Source organism: Pinus tabuliformis, chromosome 6 (assembly GCF_031772625.1).
Source record: "Pinus tabuliformis cultivar Carrire ecotype Pingquan chromosome 6, CPIR1, whole genome shotgun sequence".
NCBI lineage: Eukaryota > Viridiplantae > Streptophyta > Pinopsida > Pinales > Pinaceae > Pinus > Pinus tabuliformis.
Window position 1 is genome coordinate 1,277,570,068 of NC_142292.1, and position 18,269 is coordinate 1,277,588,336.

An 18,269-nucleotide genomic window follows, 5' to 3' on the forward strand; every position below is an offset into this window, starting at 1 on the left:
AAGTCCTTCCTTTGGCCATGTTGCGATGCGATTAAATCTTCGTCGTTGGTCTTCCACCATCAGATCGATGGCTGATGTCTTCCCGACCAAACAAAACTTGCTCGACAGTCCTTCGTCGTTGATCTACACTTAGTGGATCTGACGATCCACAGCGATTTCGAGTGAACAACTTGCTTGACACTTAACCAGCTTTACGAACCCGATGGGAATTACAAACTCCCAATCTATTCAAGTTCAGGTCCGATTTCTTGATTAAAGTCCGATTACTTTAGCCCCCGATATCTGTTGGATGATGCAATCTCTCGATCCTGCGGTCTGCAGGTTTTCAACATACACATGTTTTAACTTCCCTTTGGTTCCATGCGATGCGATATGGTAGTTGATCTGGACCGTTGATCTACGCACTCGATCAACAGCCCTCGTTAAATCACGTTGATCGCTGTCACAATTCCTCAAGGCCACGGTCTTTTAACACTTCGCTTTGGTTTTTCCCCGATGCGATAATGAAGCTCCATTGTAATATATATATCTATATATATATATATATATATATAATGCGACTCTGTTTTTCATGGTTTAAACATATATTCCTCTGGTGTAATAAAAGGTTGCAATGCGATAATTCTTTAAGGGACTTTGAAACATATTTTCCCATTTTAAATACAATTGAAGACTTAAGAGGTTTTTCTAAGATCCATTTTGGATCACGCCTTCCCACTGAAAAGCTTTTGGACCACCAAAAGTTGATTTTAGCATTCGAGCAGGTGAGGATGTTGTGCCCTCACTTGTCCAATTTCCATCCATCGAGCTCTGCTTGGATTTGAACCTTTGAGTCCCACTCTCAGGTACTCAACATCCCCTTGACGCATAGTTCTTACCTTCCGTCCAGCACTGTGTCCTCCTGTAACTCATTGAGATACACAGGCAACAAATCCCCAATAGAAGGCAACTGGCTTTGCTCTTCAGGATCTTCAATCAATGAAGGTTCATACAATCTCAAGTTTTCTGCATTAACGACTAAATAGATTTGCATTAAAGCTAGCAAATCAAGGTGAAAATCATTTTCACCAATTTTATCAAGTATCTTGAAAGGTCCATACCTTATTGGTTTTAGCTTCTTACATTCACCTTGCATTCTGTCTTTGCTGATGTACAGCCAGACTTGATCACCAACTTGAAAACTATGCTCAACTCGATGTTTGTCATGTCTTGCCTTGACTTCTTTCCCGCTGTTCCTGTACTGCCTGGTGAATTTTCTGAATTTGTTCAATGAACTTGGTTGCTTTGTCCACATCACTATGTCAATCAACTACTATGTCTTTACCAAAGACAAAATCCAAGGGAGACTTTGGTATAAAACCAAAACAAGTCTCAAAAAGAGATCTCTGAGTAGAAGAGTACTTGGCACGGTTGTAAGCATGCTGCACATAACACAAATGCTCATCCCAAAGCTTGGGATGCTTGCTGCAATAGCCTCTGAGCAACTGGATCACTGTCCTGTTGACCACTTCTGTCTGACCATCTGTTTGTGGATGAAATGTTGTGCTCTTCTTCAACCTGGTGTCCATCAACTCCCATAAACTTGACCAAAACTTCTCAACAAATCGAGAATCTCAATCAGATACAATAAAAGTGGGTAACCCAAAATGAACCCATACATTCTGAAAGAACAGCTTTGCTGTTTGTTCAGCTGTAACCTGCTTGTTACATGGTATCAAAATACACATTTTACTGAATCTATCCACAACAACATACAAATAATCATGACCTTTCCTAGACTTTGGCAATCCCCCAATAAAATCCATGGAAACACTTTCCCAAGGACGAGAAGGAATTGGAAGTGGAGTGTACAAGCCTAATTTTCTATTACTTGGTTTGCTTGTAGCACACATTGTACATCCTTTGATATATCTAGAAACTGTCTCATGCATTCTTGGCAAATAACAGAACCTTTGCAATTGTGCAACTGTTTTACTGACACCAAAATGACCTAATATAAGAGAAGTATGTGCTTCTTGAATTATGTTAACTATTTCAGTTTATGGAATGCATAACTTTCCCAAATGATATAAGAGTTGGTCCTTTACATAATAATCCAATTCTTCTACTTGCTTGTCATGACTCAAAGTTGCATAAACATCTTTAAAATCTACATCTTGAACATATTGTTCAATGTAACTTTCATGCACTACTAAGTTATGCTTAAGTATAGTAGATGCATTTATGATTGGTCTTGATAACATGTCTGCAACCTTATTGTGTATGCCCTTCTTATATCTGATGACAAGATGAAATTGTTGGAGAAAACCCATCCACCTATAATGTTTTGATTGCTGCAATTTAGTTTGTGAGTGCAAATATTGAAGTGGTTGATGATCTGTATGTATGATTGTTTCTTTACCCATTAGGTAATGTTTTCACTTTTTCACACGACCATGTTCTTTGTTGTTGCAGTTGCCCCCTCAAAACTAAAAGGCTTCCCTGCTTTCTTCTATGAAATCTAATTTGAAGACTTGTTCTTTCCAACCATGCTCTATGAGTCTACCACCCCAGTCATAAGTGTCATGTACCCTGTGTATCTTTGTGGCTATTTTCTCTAGCTGAAAGTGATACTGGAAGATCTAACTTTGTTATGATCTTCCTTAAACAAATATTTTTCCCACTTGGCTCAAACTCTTCCTATACTGGAAGTCACTAAGTGGCTGCCTCCACTCACCTTGGGCTTTTCTCCTCATCATCCTACTGATTGACTCAACTGCCAACTAGTTAAGGCTCCATCTTGAGAGCTCAATCTTGCTCTCGCTCAACCATCACTTCTCTACTTTAAGAGCATCCTGCCTTGCTGCTCAAACTTGTGCCTGTCTCTACTTAGAATTGTATAAATTCTTCACCGTCACACCTATCTTCTTCTTGTATCCAAAAGCTAAGTGTTGGAGGTAAGCCTTACCTCTGTTGAAGATGACATCATAACCATTTTCCTCAAGGATAACCATTGAAACAAGATTTTTCTTTAATCCTAGAACATAGAGAACATATCTGAGATGAAGAGGATTACCTGACTCCCTCTGAAAACTGGTAGTACCAACTCCTCTAGCTGCATACATGCCATCATCTCCTAGCTCAATCTGAAACTACATATCCTTCTCCTTCAAGTGGCTGAAATACTTTTTTTTCTCGGTCATATGGAAGGATGCTCCTAAATCAATATACCAAACATTGTTGTCTGTTGAGCTTGCCATGCAAGCAAGCAATGAGAAATATTTCTCGAACTGGACAGAAAATGCATCTACCTCCATTGATGCAGCTACATGATCTTTTATGGATTCCTTCTTCCGATTAGGACACTTATTAGCATAGTGCCCAAACTTGTGGCAATGGAATCACTTGATCTTGCTTAGATCCTTCTTCTTCTTCTCGCCCTTCTAACTAGACTCGGCCTCTCCTTGGCCCTTCTTTCCCTTGGCTATGTTACATTTGCCTGCCAGGGAAAATTTCTCCTCGTCCTTTGTTGGAGCTTCTCTGTCAGCTCTCATTCCTCTCTGAATTTCTTCTTCAACACAATCACTCCATAACCTTTCCCAACGAGGAATCTTCTCTCTGCCACTTACTGCTCCCTAGAAACTATACCAAGAATTATGGAGTCCCGGAAGCGCAAGACTCACAAGGTCTTTTTTGCTATTTTCTCACCCACACCACCTAGCTCATCTCAAACCTGAGTGAACTTTGAAAGATATGTGATGATGGGCTCTCCTTTGCTCATCTAGATACTTCTTAGCTTCTCTTTGAGAGCAAGCTTCCTGGCATCACTGGAACCCTGATACAAATCTAAGATGGCTTTAAACATCTCATATGTTGTCTTCTTCTCATGGAGATGAGGAATAATATGGTCCTTGATCCCCTTAATAATGATCCTCCTAGCCTTGGTTTCATTCTTGTTATCTTGGGGCCTTGGTCCCATTGTTGGGCATCTGTATGTGGCACTATTGCTGCTTCAAAAACTCTAGCACCCCATTATCTTCCAACACCATTAATATTTGTTCCTTCCATGCACAAAAATTTGAGGCTCCCTCTAAACTGTGATCTAACCTTAGTCTTAGGAACGTCATACTACTATCCAAAGAATTGCTCTGCTCTGCTCTTCAAACTCTAGCACTAGCCTTCGAGACTAATCTGTGCTCTTCACTAATTGATCAACTTGGTGCTAGTCTTTATACTAATCTCTGCTTTGATTCGATGTTGAATTTCCACAAAAATTCTGCAACTACTATGATGCACAATCTGAAACTACTTCCTTTTCACTAAGACATGAAATTTCTCAACACTGGAAGCAGCAGAATTAAAACACAGAGACAAAGACACAATCACACAAATTCAACACAATAATTTTCTTGGGAAAACCACTCCTTCCTTGTTGTAGAATTTATTGATAAATTTTGAGCATATGGATCTCTTACAAGGCAACTTGCTTCAATTAGAAAACACACTAGTTCTAACTGCAAACTTAGCTTGAAAACACCTTGCAAAACTTTGACCTAGATCCTACTTCTTTCCGGCCTGCCTAGCCATTGCCTGGCCCATAATCCTTGCACATAGGCCTCCACTAGTTGGCATGAAATCTCTACGCACATGCCTCCTTTGGCTAGCCTGAAATCTTTAAGCACATACCTCCACTTGCTAGCCCGAAATCTCTACACACAGGCCCCTTTGGCTGGCCCAAAATCTCTATGCACAAGCCTCCTATTCTTTGGTATGCAACCCCTAACTCCTAGTGCAATCTGGCAGCAAGAAGGTTCCTCTAACCTCTGCGTATTGGCTCCTCCAAAGTACACACTCACAGCAAGAAGCTCTCACACACAAACTGGTGCAACCTCTCACAAACTTCTGAGCTATTGTCGTGTCTCACAACCTTATGCAGAAAACAATTTTTTTACAATTGTACCTTCGTCCTCCTTTTATCGATTCGATTCATGCTAAATCTAAAGAGTACAAATTTAGAATACAAGTTGTTGATTGACTAGTTAACTAAGTCAATTGCTAGTTAACTCGTCCATGCCTCAATCAAGACTGAGGCTCTCCAAAATTACACCGCCTATTGGAAGTATGCTTAATTGTACTCTTTTAATAGTTTTCAAGATACCTCATAACACTTTCTCATGACAAAATTACATAGTTAGGCAAGGAGGATTTCATGCCCCAAACAATTTTCTAACTCCTTGCCCCAAATGCATCCAACTACAAAGTAGATACGACTACACCCTTCAAAATTCAAGACTTTGTGTAGTTCCTACTCTTCATTTTTCTTTGGCAACATTGCATCAAGTTCCTAACTTTCAACACGCTATTACAATACTTTTCTTAAGTTTGGAGAACACCCGCTAGTTTTCAACTTTGAACCTCTTCAATATAATAAAGTGTTCCATCCCTATTTGAAGCACACCATATTTACACATGGGTTTGTGTCAGGACCCTAACTACACAAAGATTACAAATTACATAGTGAATACCCATATAAGCAACACCCTTCAAAAAGCAAAAAGTATGCTTGGCAGCCTACCAGTGACTCTGATGATGTGTCTGCAAATACTAGGTTCACAAACCAATAGCGAAAGCAATATCTAGTCAAGTCTAAGTAGGGTAAAGGAGCCTACCCACTAAAGAGTGATAGATAGTTGCATTAAATAAAGGAAAGAGACAATTTGCTTGAAACTTCATCTCAATAGCAAGAGGGGTGCTAACCAACTTACAGTTTTCCATCCTGTAGCATCACAACAAATCCATAATAAATTGAGGTTGAGAGAGAGATCCTAGAGGTAGACCAAGTAATTTGAATGCCTAGAAAGTAGTGAATTGAACCAAGATCAATGATATCAAATGATTCATAATGTCTTAGCTTCAATTCTTTAATCAAACAAAACGAACTACTAATTAAAATCAAATGATCCACATATGGAATCATGCCTTGAATTTCATGAGAGGGAATCTAGTTGATGATGTGAATTGCACAAATTACTACTTCCCATATTTTTGGCTCTAGTTTCTTATCTTGAAGTAAACATTGAGCCATTCTTAGAAAAGGTGTATTCTTATAGAAAACTACTTCTACTTCATCTTCATGTGAAAAGAATCGCATGATCTTTGAGAAATGTTAGGAAAATCTAGTTGGTATAAATATCTCCATGACCAAGCCTAAGACACTTGATCTTTGTCTAAGTTTGATTCTCCAATAATTGTTTGAAATTCTTGAATTTTCTAAAAGCATCATCCTTGGATTGAGCAATATATATCCAAGTAAAATACGAAAAATCATTCATAAAATAAGGAAGTATTAACTCCCACAAGAAATTGAGTGGTCATAGGCCCACAAAAGTCACAATGGACCACTATGATAGGTTCAGATGCATATCTCTCTTTAAGAAAAAACTCTTGATGATGTTCCCCAATTACATGTTCTTCACAGAAAAAACTAGGTTGTTCAATCTTTGGAAGCTCTTCAACCATCTACAAATGATGCATATATTGCAAGGACCCAAAGTCTATATGACCCAAATGTTGATGCCACAAGTTACTAGTATTGGTAGCCTTAGTCACCATAGCCACAAATCCTTTTTGTGTTGAAGGAGATCTAGGCCTTTATGTTAAAAGAGAACTTCCCCAACTAGTACATATGATCAGATTCATCACAATTCATAGGAAACCACTTTAAAACCATCATAAATGGCTTTCATTACACAATGATTTGGCCATAATTCCACCTTTTTCTTATGTGAGCAATGCAATAGAGAGAATATTGGATCCCAATCATGCAACATGAAGGACTTCCCCAAATTTGGAAATGTCAATGAGAACGTGAGCACATCCCAAAATGGGCAGAGTTGAGTTATCACTAATAGTCACTTTCTCATCATTGTATTGATGTTAATTATTAGAGAGAAGGTGTTGTGTTCCATCATATCCCTAGTAGCTCCAAGGTTGATAATAAATTATTGTGAGAGGGCACATGTAGATGTGCATTGTAAGGTAAATCTATTAGGTGCTACAAGAATTTTATAAGATTAAAAAATAAAGTAGCATTTATGCTTCTAGAACCCCTAGAAAAAAACCCTAAAGATAGATTATCCAAGAAATCTCTAGTTTTTACATTGTAAGAAATGATGTCGTTGGTTAATATTTGTTGGATCACATAAGAGAATTGTGAGAGTAAGTTTCACACCCACATTGATTCCATGTTTGATATTTATAAGGGTAAACAGAGGAATTGATGGAAGTAAATCTCACCCAAATTCTAAAATAGCGCTCTCACAAGAGCATTAAATAGAGATAGTTCTAGTGCACGAGAAAGAGTCAAAGAGAGATAGAGAGAGAAAAAACCAAGCACAAATGTTCAAAATAGAAATACAAGTGTTCCCTAGAGAAAGATGTCAATCACAAAAGAAACCACCAAAGTTAAGTGCCATTAGGCTTCATAACACTTTGTATTCTAGATAAGAGGAGCACAGGATGAGATGATATAAATGAGAGCTCGAGTTGAGTATTTATACACAACTCAGGTGTTCCTTCAAGAGGGGTTTATGGGCCCACAAAACAATGGTACACATAGGGTTATTGAGCAACCATATCAAGTTTGACTAGGTCAGCCTTAACTATACCTAGTAATAAAAGAAAAGAATAATGAATATGATCATAACCATAATTACAAGTAAGAATGATGTATGAGTCATAAGTATAGATTACATTAATATTTCTAATACTTATATACCCTTAAGGGTTAGCTCAAGCACTCATGAGCTAAATGTGAGATCTCTCCCCAAAAATTGGGTAAGTCATAGGTTTGACTCTTAATTCCCTCAAACCATAAGTAGTAGGGAATTACTTAGAAAGTCTTCAGCAAAGTGTTTTCCTTGAAAAGATTCCAAACACTTTTATGAATACTCTTTATTTAAAGAAACCCAAATGATGAATTTTTACTTATTCTTTCTCTTTAATCTATATATAATACATAATTTCACCTTATTCATTACTTCTTATTTTTTAAATATAAAAACACACAAAATTACTTAAAACTACCATTTTTTTCAAAAATAAATTTAATATTTTTACACTTACCTAAATTCACTTCTAATTACTTTATTTCAATATATACTTATAATATTATACACTTTAATACTAAATTAAAATTATATGTTCTCTTTACTTTCAAATTAAAGTTACACATTCCTTTTACTTTTACACTAAAATTACACATCTTTTTTACTAATATAATATAAATTTGAGAAGCATCACTCTTGGATAGACTTTTGAGTCTTTTAAATCCCCTGTGCTTAAAAAATTTGAAATTCATGAACAGAAAGTGAATAGCTTGGGTTCTTCAAACTTGTCACTAAAAAGGTAAATGTGGAAAAAAATGTTATAATTTTCATTTCATTACACTTAGGTAAAGTAAAATAGTCAGAGTCACTTTAAAGCTATGTTACACTGCCTTTGGGACGGGGGAGGAGTTTCTAGTACGATTAAAGCTCACCCTAAATTTTCCAAGGGACGGCATGTTGGGACGACAATAATATATGTAAATATATATAATAAATATTATTATTATTATTTTAAATTCACTATGTGCATAAAGAAATAAATACATCATTGCCATAAAATTATAATTATTGAACTAGCTAAGAAATCTGAAATTCATGTTAATAATTACAAAACCAAATACATGATCTCAAATTCAAGTTGAAGTTTTTAGTTCAAGGATGCTGAGTCAAGCGCAATGTTGAGTAAGTGAACTGTTCTCCTAGTGTGACACATGATAGTTAGTTGGAGGGTGTCCATCTATATGACGGTCCAAATGACATAGCGTTAAAACACTAACTCTTGCTAGTTTGACCTTTCAATGACCTAATTTGTTTTGCCATAAATGCCAAATCAAAAACTTGGGTTGAATTACTAAAGCTAGTTGTCTTGCTTGTTATTTTTGGTCAAATCCAAAAGCAAATTCAATTTTACTATTCTTGGTTGACATTCTTGCATGTAAACTAATTCACCTTACTATCCCAATTGGCAAGCGTGCTCATTTTGCAAAAATCATACCTTGGCTCAAATTCCTAATATTGTCAATCTCAACACCTAAATTGACCTCTATTTTCTTAGACTTGTCAAATAAAAGCCAAGTTTGATTGGTCAACCACACTAGATATTTTCCTAATCCTGTGAAAGAAAAAAGGGCCTTCTTACAATCACTGCTACTAATATGGCCAAGTTAAACAAATTCAACTTCCTTGGCATGGTTAGAAAAGTTGTTAGAGCCTTAAACATAGTGTGGTTTCTTTACATCAATATGAGATGTAAATTAGCCTTGAATCCTGGTTTATTATTCTTGGACAAATAAGTGTAAAGAAGAGTTTTCGAAACATTGGTCTTCAGAGGAAATGCTTTGAAATGAGTCATTGTTCGCAGTCTTTACTTCACACAAGAGGTTACATTCAAAAATAAACATCCATACAACATTCATTGTTTGAGGGAAAGCTATCCAAACAACAAAGTAAACCCAGTCAAAATCAGGTCAAACATACCGCTTTTTCCTCGGGAATGGTGGAACAGTGCTCGAAAAGTCCCCAAAATTTGCCCGAGACGGATTGGGAATGGCTTGGAAGTCCCCAAGTCCCCAATGAAGTCCCCAAAAAATTGGAGATATTCCCAACCCATGTAAAAGTCCCCGGTACGGTAGAACGTCGGGTACAAGGGAATTTTTGGTGGAGACGGGTCCCTATGCAACATAGCTTTAAAGATATGGGAATTTAGGGGTTGAAATTTGAATTTTTTATTAAGAAAATAAAGATTTTAAAAATTATTATAAATTTAATTTTATTTCATTTTATTCATAAAGTGAAAATGTTAAATATTTATTTAAACTCTTTAAATTGTAAAGTCAAAATTTAAGGAGTATTAAGATTTTCATTTCAATAACTGATTTGGAAAGGAAAAAAACTAAAAATAGTTTTTATTGTATTTTTCATATTAATTAATAATATTTTTATTTCTAAATATTATTAAAAAAATAAAAATAGTTTAAAATAAACTAAAATTATTTTTTAATATTTTATTTGAAATTTAAAAAATAAGATAAAAATATTTTAACAATAAATTATTTATATATGTTTCACTACATTTTTAAGATATAGGATGTATTTTTTAAGAAAAGCTGGAAATGATAATCAGTTAATTTTTTTTATTAAAAATCTAAAAACCCTAGTGATTTGACTTAACCTCCATATTCTTAAATAAAAAGAAATCACTACTAACTAGCTAGCTGGAGCTTTTCTTTTAAATAAATTAGTTGGACACTAATAAGTCCATCCACACTTTTCTGTATCCCCATTTTTCTGCGAAATGCAGCCCTGAGAAAAATGTTTCACCATGAGTTTTGTAAAGTTTTACATAAATGAAAATGTGACTAAACATTTAGCAAAGCACCCACATCTTTGGGGCACAAGGATTACCAAAGTAAGACCAACTTAGGAAATGCATCCATATAACACTAGTATTTATGAATTTGGAGAGAAATTTCAACTTCACTCTTAATTTATTTTACTTCAAATCACTAATATGATTTGAATATATCCAAAATTATTTTATAATATGGGAAAAATAATATTTTCAAAATTTTTCCAACTTTTATTCATCAAATTAAACATCTCATTTTATTTAGAATACTATTAGAAAATCCAGAACCATAATATTAATATTTTTCTATGAATAACTCTACTCTCGTGATTAAAAAACATACAACTCACATGAAAAATAAAAACAACAAACATTTTAAAACAATATATAGATATAGGATGTATTTTTTAAGAAAAGCTTGAAATGATAATCAGTTAAATTTTTTTAATTAAAAATCTAAAAACCTTATTGATTTGACTTAACCTCCATATTCTTAAATAAAAAGAAATCACTACTAACTAGCTAGCTGGAGCTTCTTTTTTTATTAAATAAATTAGTAGGACACTGATAAGTCCATCCCCATTTTTCTGTGAAATGCAGCCCTGAGAAAAATGTTTCACCAGGGTTTTGTAAAATTTTACATAAATGAAAATGTGACAAAACATTTAACAAAGCACCCATATCTTTGGGGCACAAGGATTACCAAGATAAAACCAACTTAGGAAATGCATCCATGTAACACTACTATTTATGAATTTGGAGAGAAATTTCAACTTCACTCTTAATTTATTTTACTTCAAATTATTAAATATATCCAAAATTATTTTATAATATGGAAAAAAAAAAAAAAAAAAATCAAATTTTTTCCACCCTTTATTCATTAAATTAAACATCTCATTTTATTTCGAATACTATTAGAAAATCCACAACCATAATATTAATATTTTTCTATGAATAATTATATTCTAGTGATTAAAAAAACATACAATCCACATGAAAAATAAAAACATTAAATATAAAACATACAACTCACATCAAAAATAAAGACAACAAACATTATAATAAAAAAACAAAACATACAACCCACATGAAAAATAAAAACAATAAACATAAATCAGAATCAGAATCAGAATCATATGGATCAATTTATATAATTATATTGAAAAAGGTATGACACAGAAAACATGGAAAAGATATAGAAAAAGTTCTTAGATATAATTTTCTGTATTGATGACCATTTATCAAACTTGTACATGCTAATGTGTAAAGTTGGGAAATGCAGAAGGAATAAAATTTCAAAATGTGACCCACCAAGCCACAAAACTGTAACACAAAGGAGAAGTGTTGACTGTAAACCATACACAAAACATTTCTTTATTGTTGGGGCCCACAACATAAGTTTAAAAAGAAAGGGTTTGGCTGTCAATATTGTAATGTGAAAGGAAAATCCTTTATACCTCCATTTTTCTAAGTTGAACCTCATCATATAAAAACCATTTGTGACCTTATATTAGGAATTTTAATTGAGATTCGAGCAAAACCGTTTTATAATAAAAGTAAGTAGTAACAGAATCTCCTCTAACTTTAGGATGTTTAACTTTAACCTCACATCTAATCCTATTCAATATTTATTAAATTGAATAAATAAGATAGAAAGTTGCAACAGAATCTACATGCTAGGTGATTTAATATCATACACTCTTTTTTTTTTTCCTTTGCTTTAACTAGTTGGGCATTGAACCCAAATATTGATTCAAATGCGTCCCCAATAACTGGTGACTCCCTATGAAAAAAGTCTTACAATGTTTTCCTGATATTATTTTATTTGTTAAAATGGAGGGAGGAAAGACGATTCCGCCCAAATAATTTAATGGTTTACAATATGATTGACTTGTCAATTCTTTTAAATTTTTAATTAAAGTGTTAAAATGCGCTTGATTTCCGGAGAGCATACCCACGTGGAATCAACCTCAATAGATCAACGGCCCCGCTATCTTGGGAATACTTCTCACACCCACAGGCAAAAGGGAAAGGGGTCCCATTAATCTAGCGAACTGAATACTTTCAATCAAAAGATCAAAGATTATTATAAATATTTTGAGAAAGTTTTTAGCTTTTTCAATAATGGAAGGTGTGAGATTAAAAAAATTTGAATATTATATGCGATATGCACAGTGAAGCCATAAAAACATTATAACAATTTTAAAAACCCTGACATTCCATGTGATTTATTAATCTATCTGTCCACTATGTAGATTTTGATTTAACATATTTGGTATATAATTTACTTCTGAGTCCTCACGTTTCTAGGATTCTAATCTCACTCTAATTCAGAATTGAATATTTTTCAATAAAAAAACTTAGACATAGAAGTCTTTCCTTTTACATTAAAAGAAGTGTAACATTCAGATCTTTCTAAATAAACGCTAAATTGAACCTTTATACCTTATTAAAGCTCACTAAGCATTTAAAAATATTAAACTAATTAAAAAGCTTAACGCCCATGTGAACTATTATTAATTAGTTTTTGTCTGCTGTATTTAATAAGGATATTTAGATTTAAATTTTGATCACACATTAATTTATAAATTATTTAAAAATCTCAATGTTTCAATTTTATATATATATATATATATATATATATATATATATGATTTATTACTTAATAAACTATTTTTTTCATAAAATATAAACAATATTTTAAATCATTTTTAAAATAGTTTTTCGAATATATCTCTATTTTTAACTATAAATATTTATTTTACAAGTAAATATTAAGTACATTCAATTTTAATATTTATATCACAAGCAAGTCAATAAATAGTTAATTGATATAATATTAATTTTTATTATATTAATTTTAGTTAATATTAAATAAATAAATAATTATTTTAAAGTTAGTGAGGGTTAGTTTTAATATTGAATGAAATATTACAGTTAAAATTGTGTAATTGTTTAAAGTTCAATCTAACCTAGATATTTTATAAAACAATTTTTATCTTACCATAGTTCCAACTCACTTCCTAAAATTTGAACCTAAAATTGGTAACTGGAGAGTTATCCTGAACAGACCAAGGATCAAATCCAACTGGCTGCCACAATAGCAATTAACTTATGCCTCAACAAGAGCCAAGACGTCTGCTCTGGGGTCGCCTACTCTTCTAGCCAAGACACAACAGGTCATATATACTCAATGAGATTTGAACCCTCATCTCATGAGTTTCACCCAGCGAAACATACCATTAAACCCTATAAAAAAAAAATTCAGTTACCATATCTACCACAAATTAACTGCTTTGAAGCCCTAACCAAACTAAGACTCAAAAGAACATTGCTAAAAACACACATATATGTTTTTCTTTTACGAGAGAAAAGTGTCCTGCCAATTTTTTCCTGTGTTTTTCTTTTCAAATAGAATTTGAAGTTTAATCCTTTTCAAATAGAATTTGAAGTTTAATGGGAGATCTAAATACGTAGTTCATTACTTTTCATAGTAATAAGGCGAGACAAATGCTAGACCAAATTGATATTAACGTATTAGATTCCCTCTGTCAAGCATACTCTCAAAACAAAAGGAGATGGGACTCTGATTGTACTAGTTTTAATATAACTATGTGACTCTGATGCATTAAAGATGAACCTTGTAGCAATATGGTCGTTAATTATTTTATATGTTGAATGGAATGCTCCAAAAAATTTATACTCCTTTGACTTTATGGTATAAAGGAGGAAAGGAATATTTTGAGAAACGTTAGATCGACAAGCTGTAAAGGTGGAATAAAGAATATTTGACCTTGGTTTTTTTAAGTTTCCTGGTGGTTCAGAGGGGATTTCAATCAGCAGTATATGTGCTTACCATTCATTAATCTTTTGTTTTTTATATTGTAGATTAAACTGGAGTTTCTTTTTATATTGTAGATTAATTGGAGTTGCAGAAGTACCTCTAATTGTGGAGATTCCTCTTTCCACTGACCCATACTTGTAAAGCAGACCTGGAATGACCTGTCTCTGTGAAAAGAAAAATAGAAAGTAATAATATGTTAGGTAAGGAGATTTAGGATGCGATCACACCCAAAATTCTATCATATTCGGTATTATTCTACAGATCTCTTGAAAATCCATAACCTATTATATTAGCCTCGATTAACTTACCGGGTTCAAGAATAACTTTTCAGCTGTCTCCAGAGGTAAGCTTAATAGTCCTCGGAAAATAGCATCTATTGATGGCTGGCAGACCTGCAGAAAACATAGGTCATGATAAATGTGAATTCATCCTGTTCAAGTTCAAATGTCCATATGTCACTTGAACCAGATGAAGAAAATGAAACCTGAACTTCTGCAGTCAACATTTATATAAAGTGATCACTGATCTAAAAGAAATGTTTAGTTTAATACTAAATTTTGTGTAAATAACACTGCCCATGATGAGTTTTTGTCACAAAATTAACACTAAAGATATTTGGCTGTTTAATGCTTCATGAATTAATCAATCTGAGTAAGCTTCACACTTAACAATACAGATGAAACGTTCAAAATATGAGGGAATTATAAAAGTATAAACCAAGGAAAGGAGGAAGAAACAAGGATTGATCTTACTTGTAGCAGTGGATGGATGGATTAATTTGAGAGCAAAACTTACAAGTGGTTGTGGCCCTCAACAACAAGAGCTTCTCCAAATATAACCCATTACTATTACAATAAAATTAGTAATCCGATTGAACTAACTCTAGTATTAGGCGTAGCCTATCCATTAATGATAGTTCAGTGAATTGGCTGCTGTGCTTCTGAGGTGCGGAAAATTGACCAACTTTTCACTCTCGGATGCCTTCTACTGTGAGCTGAATGTCTTCTTGACAAGCATTTCAGTCTTTAGCATCAATGACAAGATGGATTGGTCAGATAAACGGCTAGGTAAGTGTAGAGAAAACTAAAAGTCCAAAGGAGTTCAGGTGACATAGAAAAGACATTGGCAATGGAAGAGCTGTAGAATACAATTATTTGTTCATATTGGCAAAACTTACTCCTTCAGGACCAGGTTTGAAGAACTGGGGACCCTTCAAAATCCACTGTGACCCTTAAGGGTTCCAAAAATGTTTACCTTCAAACTAAAACCACAAGGGAACTACTAAGGAAAATCAAGTACCCAACGAAGGCTCAAAAGTTTGCGGTCCACTGTAAGTACACTTCAGCATGATTAACCGTTTTGAAAACAGAATCCTTCAGGGTCAAATTTGATAAGAAAGAGCTCATTTAAGCCCAATACTTCCCTCAGAAGACTGCCAAAAGTTTTCGATTTCAAAATGAAATTCAAGGACTTTTCAAAGACAATTTCAAAGACTCAAAGAAGGGCCAAACTATTTGTACTGGAAAGACACTAAAGCAAATGAAACGCTTCGACAATACATTCCCTTGGGGCTCACATTCGAAAACTGAATAATCTTTTAAATCCATTACACTTCACAGAAGGGTCGCAAAATAATTCAGACTAATCTCTGAGAAAAATTTCAAGTGACCAAAAAATGGTCGGATGAAAGGAAACTTGGCATCATCAATTGTTTGAAAACAGGGTCCCTCGGGATCAAGATGCAAGAGGAGAACACCCAATGAATCTACTATACCCCTGCGAAGGCTTTCAAAAACTTCACCTCTGAAATTGGGGAAGAAAACTCTTTGAAAGTCAAATTTGAACGTCCAATGCATCATTGCATCCCTCCAAAGGCTTCCAAACTTCTTACCATTTAAACGCAAACCCATGGAAATTTTCCAGTGCCCAAACAAGGGACAAATTTTCTAGTGCAGCGCGGTGAAGTACAGCATAATTAATTTTCTGAAGAACTCAAAGACCCAATTTGCAGAGTTCTTTGCACCTATTGCAATGGTTCTTCCTTATTTTTCTTTTCCTATTTTACAGAATAGGAAAAAGAGGACTTAGGTACCAGACCTGAGAGGTATCAACTTAACACTCGGCGGACCTCACCAGTGAAGCAGGGGTATCAGTTCAAAAAAATTCTTCCCTTCAAGCTGGAAGCAGGGAATAATTTTGAGCATCAAATGGAAATGTCAAATTCTGTAGTATGGCAGAAATGAAATGCATCATAATCGCTTGTTTCAAACACAGACTTTGAAATCAATTGAGGGTTCCTAGAATCCTGCACTTCAAACTGAACTACGAGAGAACCTCCCTGTGTCCGTCTCTGCAATTTTCCGGTTCTTAAAGCCTGATTGTCTAGTATTACAGACATTTTAGGCAACCATGACACACAATCCACTAAACACAGAAGAAATGCATCCCCTAGAAACCCTTTGGACCCCTTCCCATTGGAGCTAAACCCTGGCCATCAAATTGCATTCCCACAATCAGCAATCGGAAATGTCACGAAACGACAAGCAAATCCGAGAAATCAAATTTCGAAGTCTGAATACCCTTCGAGCCCATTTTTACCCCTCGCCGAAGAGGACAAAAGCATCCGACCTCTCAGACAAGCAAAACCATTAAAAATCTACTTTAAGGAATTTCTGCCAGAATGTTCAATTTAACAGTCCAAAGGCAGTCAAATGCGATTCGAGATAAGATAAAGAACCCTTCACACGGCCGGGCCCGGCCCATCAAATTTAAAAGTTTGAACCCCCCAACAATAATGCAGACACCACTTGGAATGCAACAGAAAATCATACAATACAATCAAGAACTCAGGATTTCGTTAAACAAAAGTTTACAGAAGGCATAGGAAATGTAACAGAAAGTACCTCGATAAGCTATCCGTTCAACCGCTCCGCTCCACGATTTTCACGAAATCAAGAACAATTCCATCATCTGCCCGAATATCAGCACCACGGAATCCCAACCAGAGCGTCAAAATCCACCATTTTCAGCGGAAAGCAGAAACAGGGAGAAACCGCTCGGCCTGTGCAGCGCTCATCATCCTCCGTCGTGCGAACAAAGGACAAGCGATTGTCCGTCGATTGCCGTCAAAATTTGTCGTTATTTTGCTCGATTTCCCGAATCTAATCGTCTCCCTCCGCCCAGATTTTCGCTTTTTTTGGTCGTTTTTTTTTCTATTTTATTCCCCACAACACCAGAGCAGCAATATCTCCGGCAGCCGGCCGTTGACTGGCTCTTTTTCCCGGCGGTCTTGATTCGCCGATAAGACTGACAAAATATCTCCACGACACGTGTTATGACGCCTGAGGCTTCCGCGCTCCGGCACGTCGTGGGCGAGAGCAGATCAAGATCTATAATTTGATTGGTCTTTCTCACACATCACGCGGGCAAATCAACTCAACCGCTCTCATTGGCTCTCATCCGGACCTCCATGCTCCGCCGGCCCCACTGCCCTCGCCGCGCCGAGCCCCCGTCCACACCCGCCCTTGACACCTTGAAATTCTTATCGACACACATTTTCAAACAATTTTCTCACTCCCCATGGCCCGCCCCAGGAGTCCACCACCACACCACGTTACGCTGTCAGAGGGCTGTCGTGACCACTTAGCCAAATCGTGTATCCTCTAGGTCTACTTATATATTTTTTTTAATTTATTTTGTTTATAATTATTATTGACTATTGGATTGAATTGGGTTCAATTTTTTAATTTATTTTGTTTATTGATAGATTAAATCAGGTTAGTGAACCCTGGGTAGGTAGATGAGTTGGTAGATGGTAGTTAATATGCTTTTTACCCCGGCTCAAGTCGACTTAAGTTAGGAGGTGTTTTTGTGTATGTAATAATGAGTGTGAAGTACAATTTAATGATAATGATATAATAGATATTTTACGTGTGGTTATTAAATTGAATGGTGTTAATGGTTTTATGTAAAACAGCATATTATTAAATTG

General features: G+C 34.9%; 1 protein-coding gene across 1 annotated transcript in view; it reads right to left on the reverse strand.

The window, feature by feature from the left end:
• The window catches only part of LOC149263313 (uncharacterized), a 58,701-nt gene extending 41,214 nt beyond the window's left edge, over positions 1–17,487 (reverse strand). The window contains exons 1-3 of the mRNA XM_089426105.1: positions 17,182–17,487; positions 14,587–14,670; positions 14,376–14,442 (exon numbers count right to left, since the gene is read on the reverse strand). Coding sequence (XP_089282231.1) covers positions 14,376–14,411 — 36 coding nt within the window. The 5' untranslated portion in view covers positions 14,412–14,442; positions 14,587–14,670; positions 17,182–17,487. The remainder of the gene's footprint in view (positions 1–14,375; positions 14,443–14,586; positions 14,671–17,181) is intronic.
• Between the last annotated feature and the right edge of the window lie 782 nt (positions 17,488–18,269).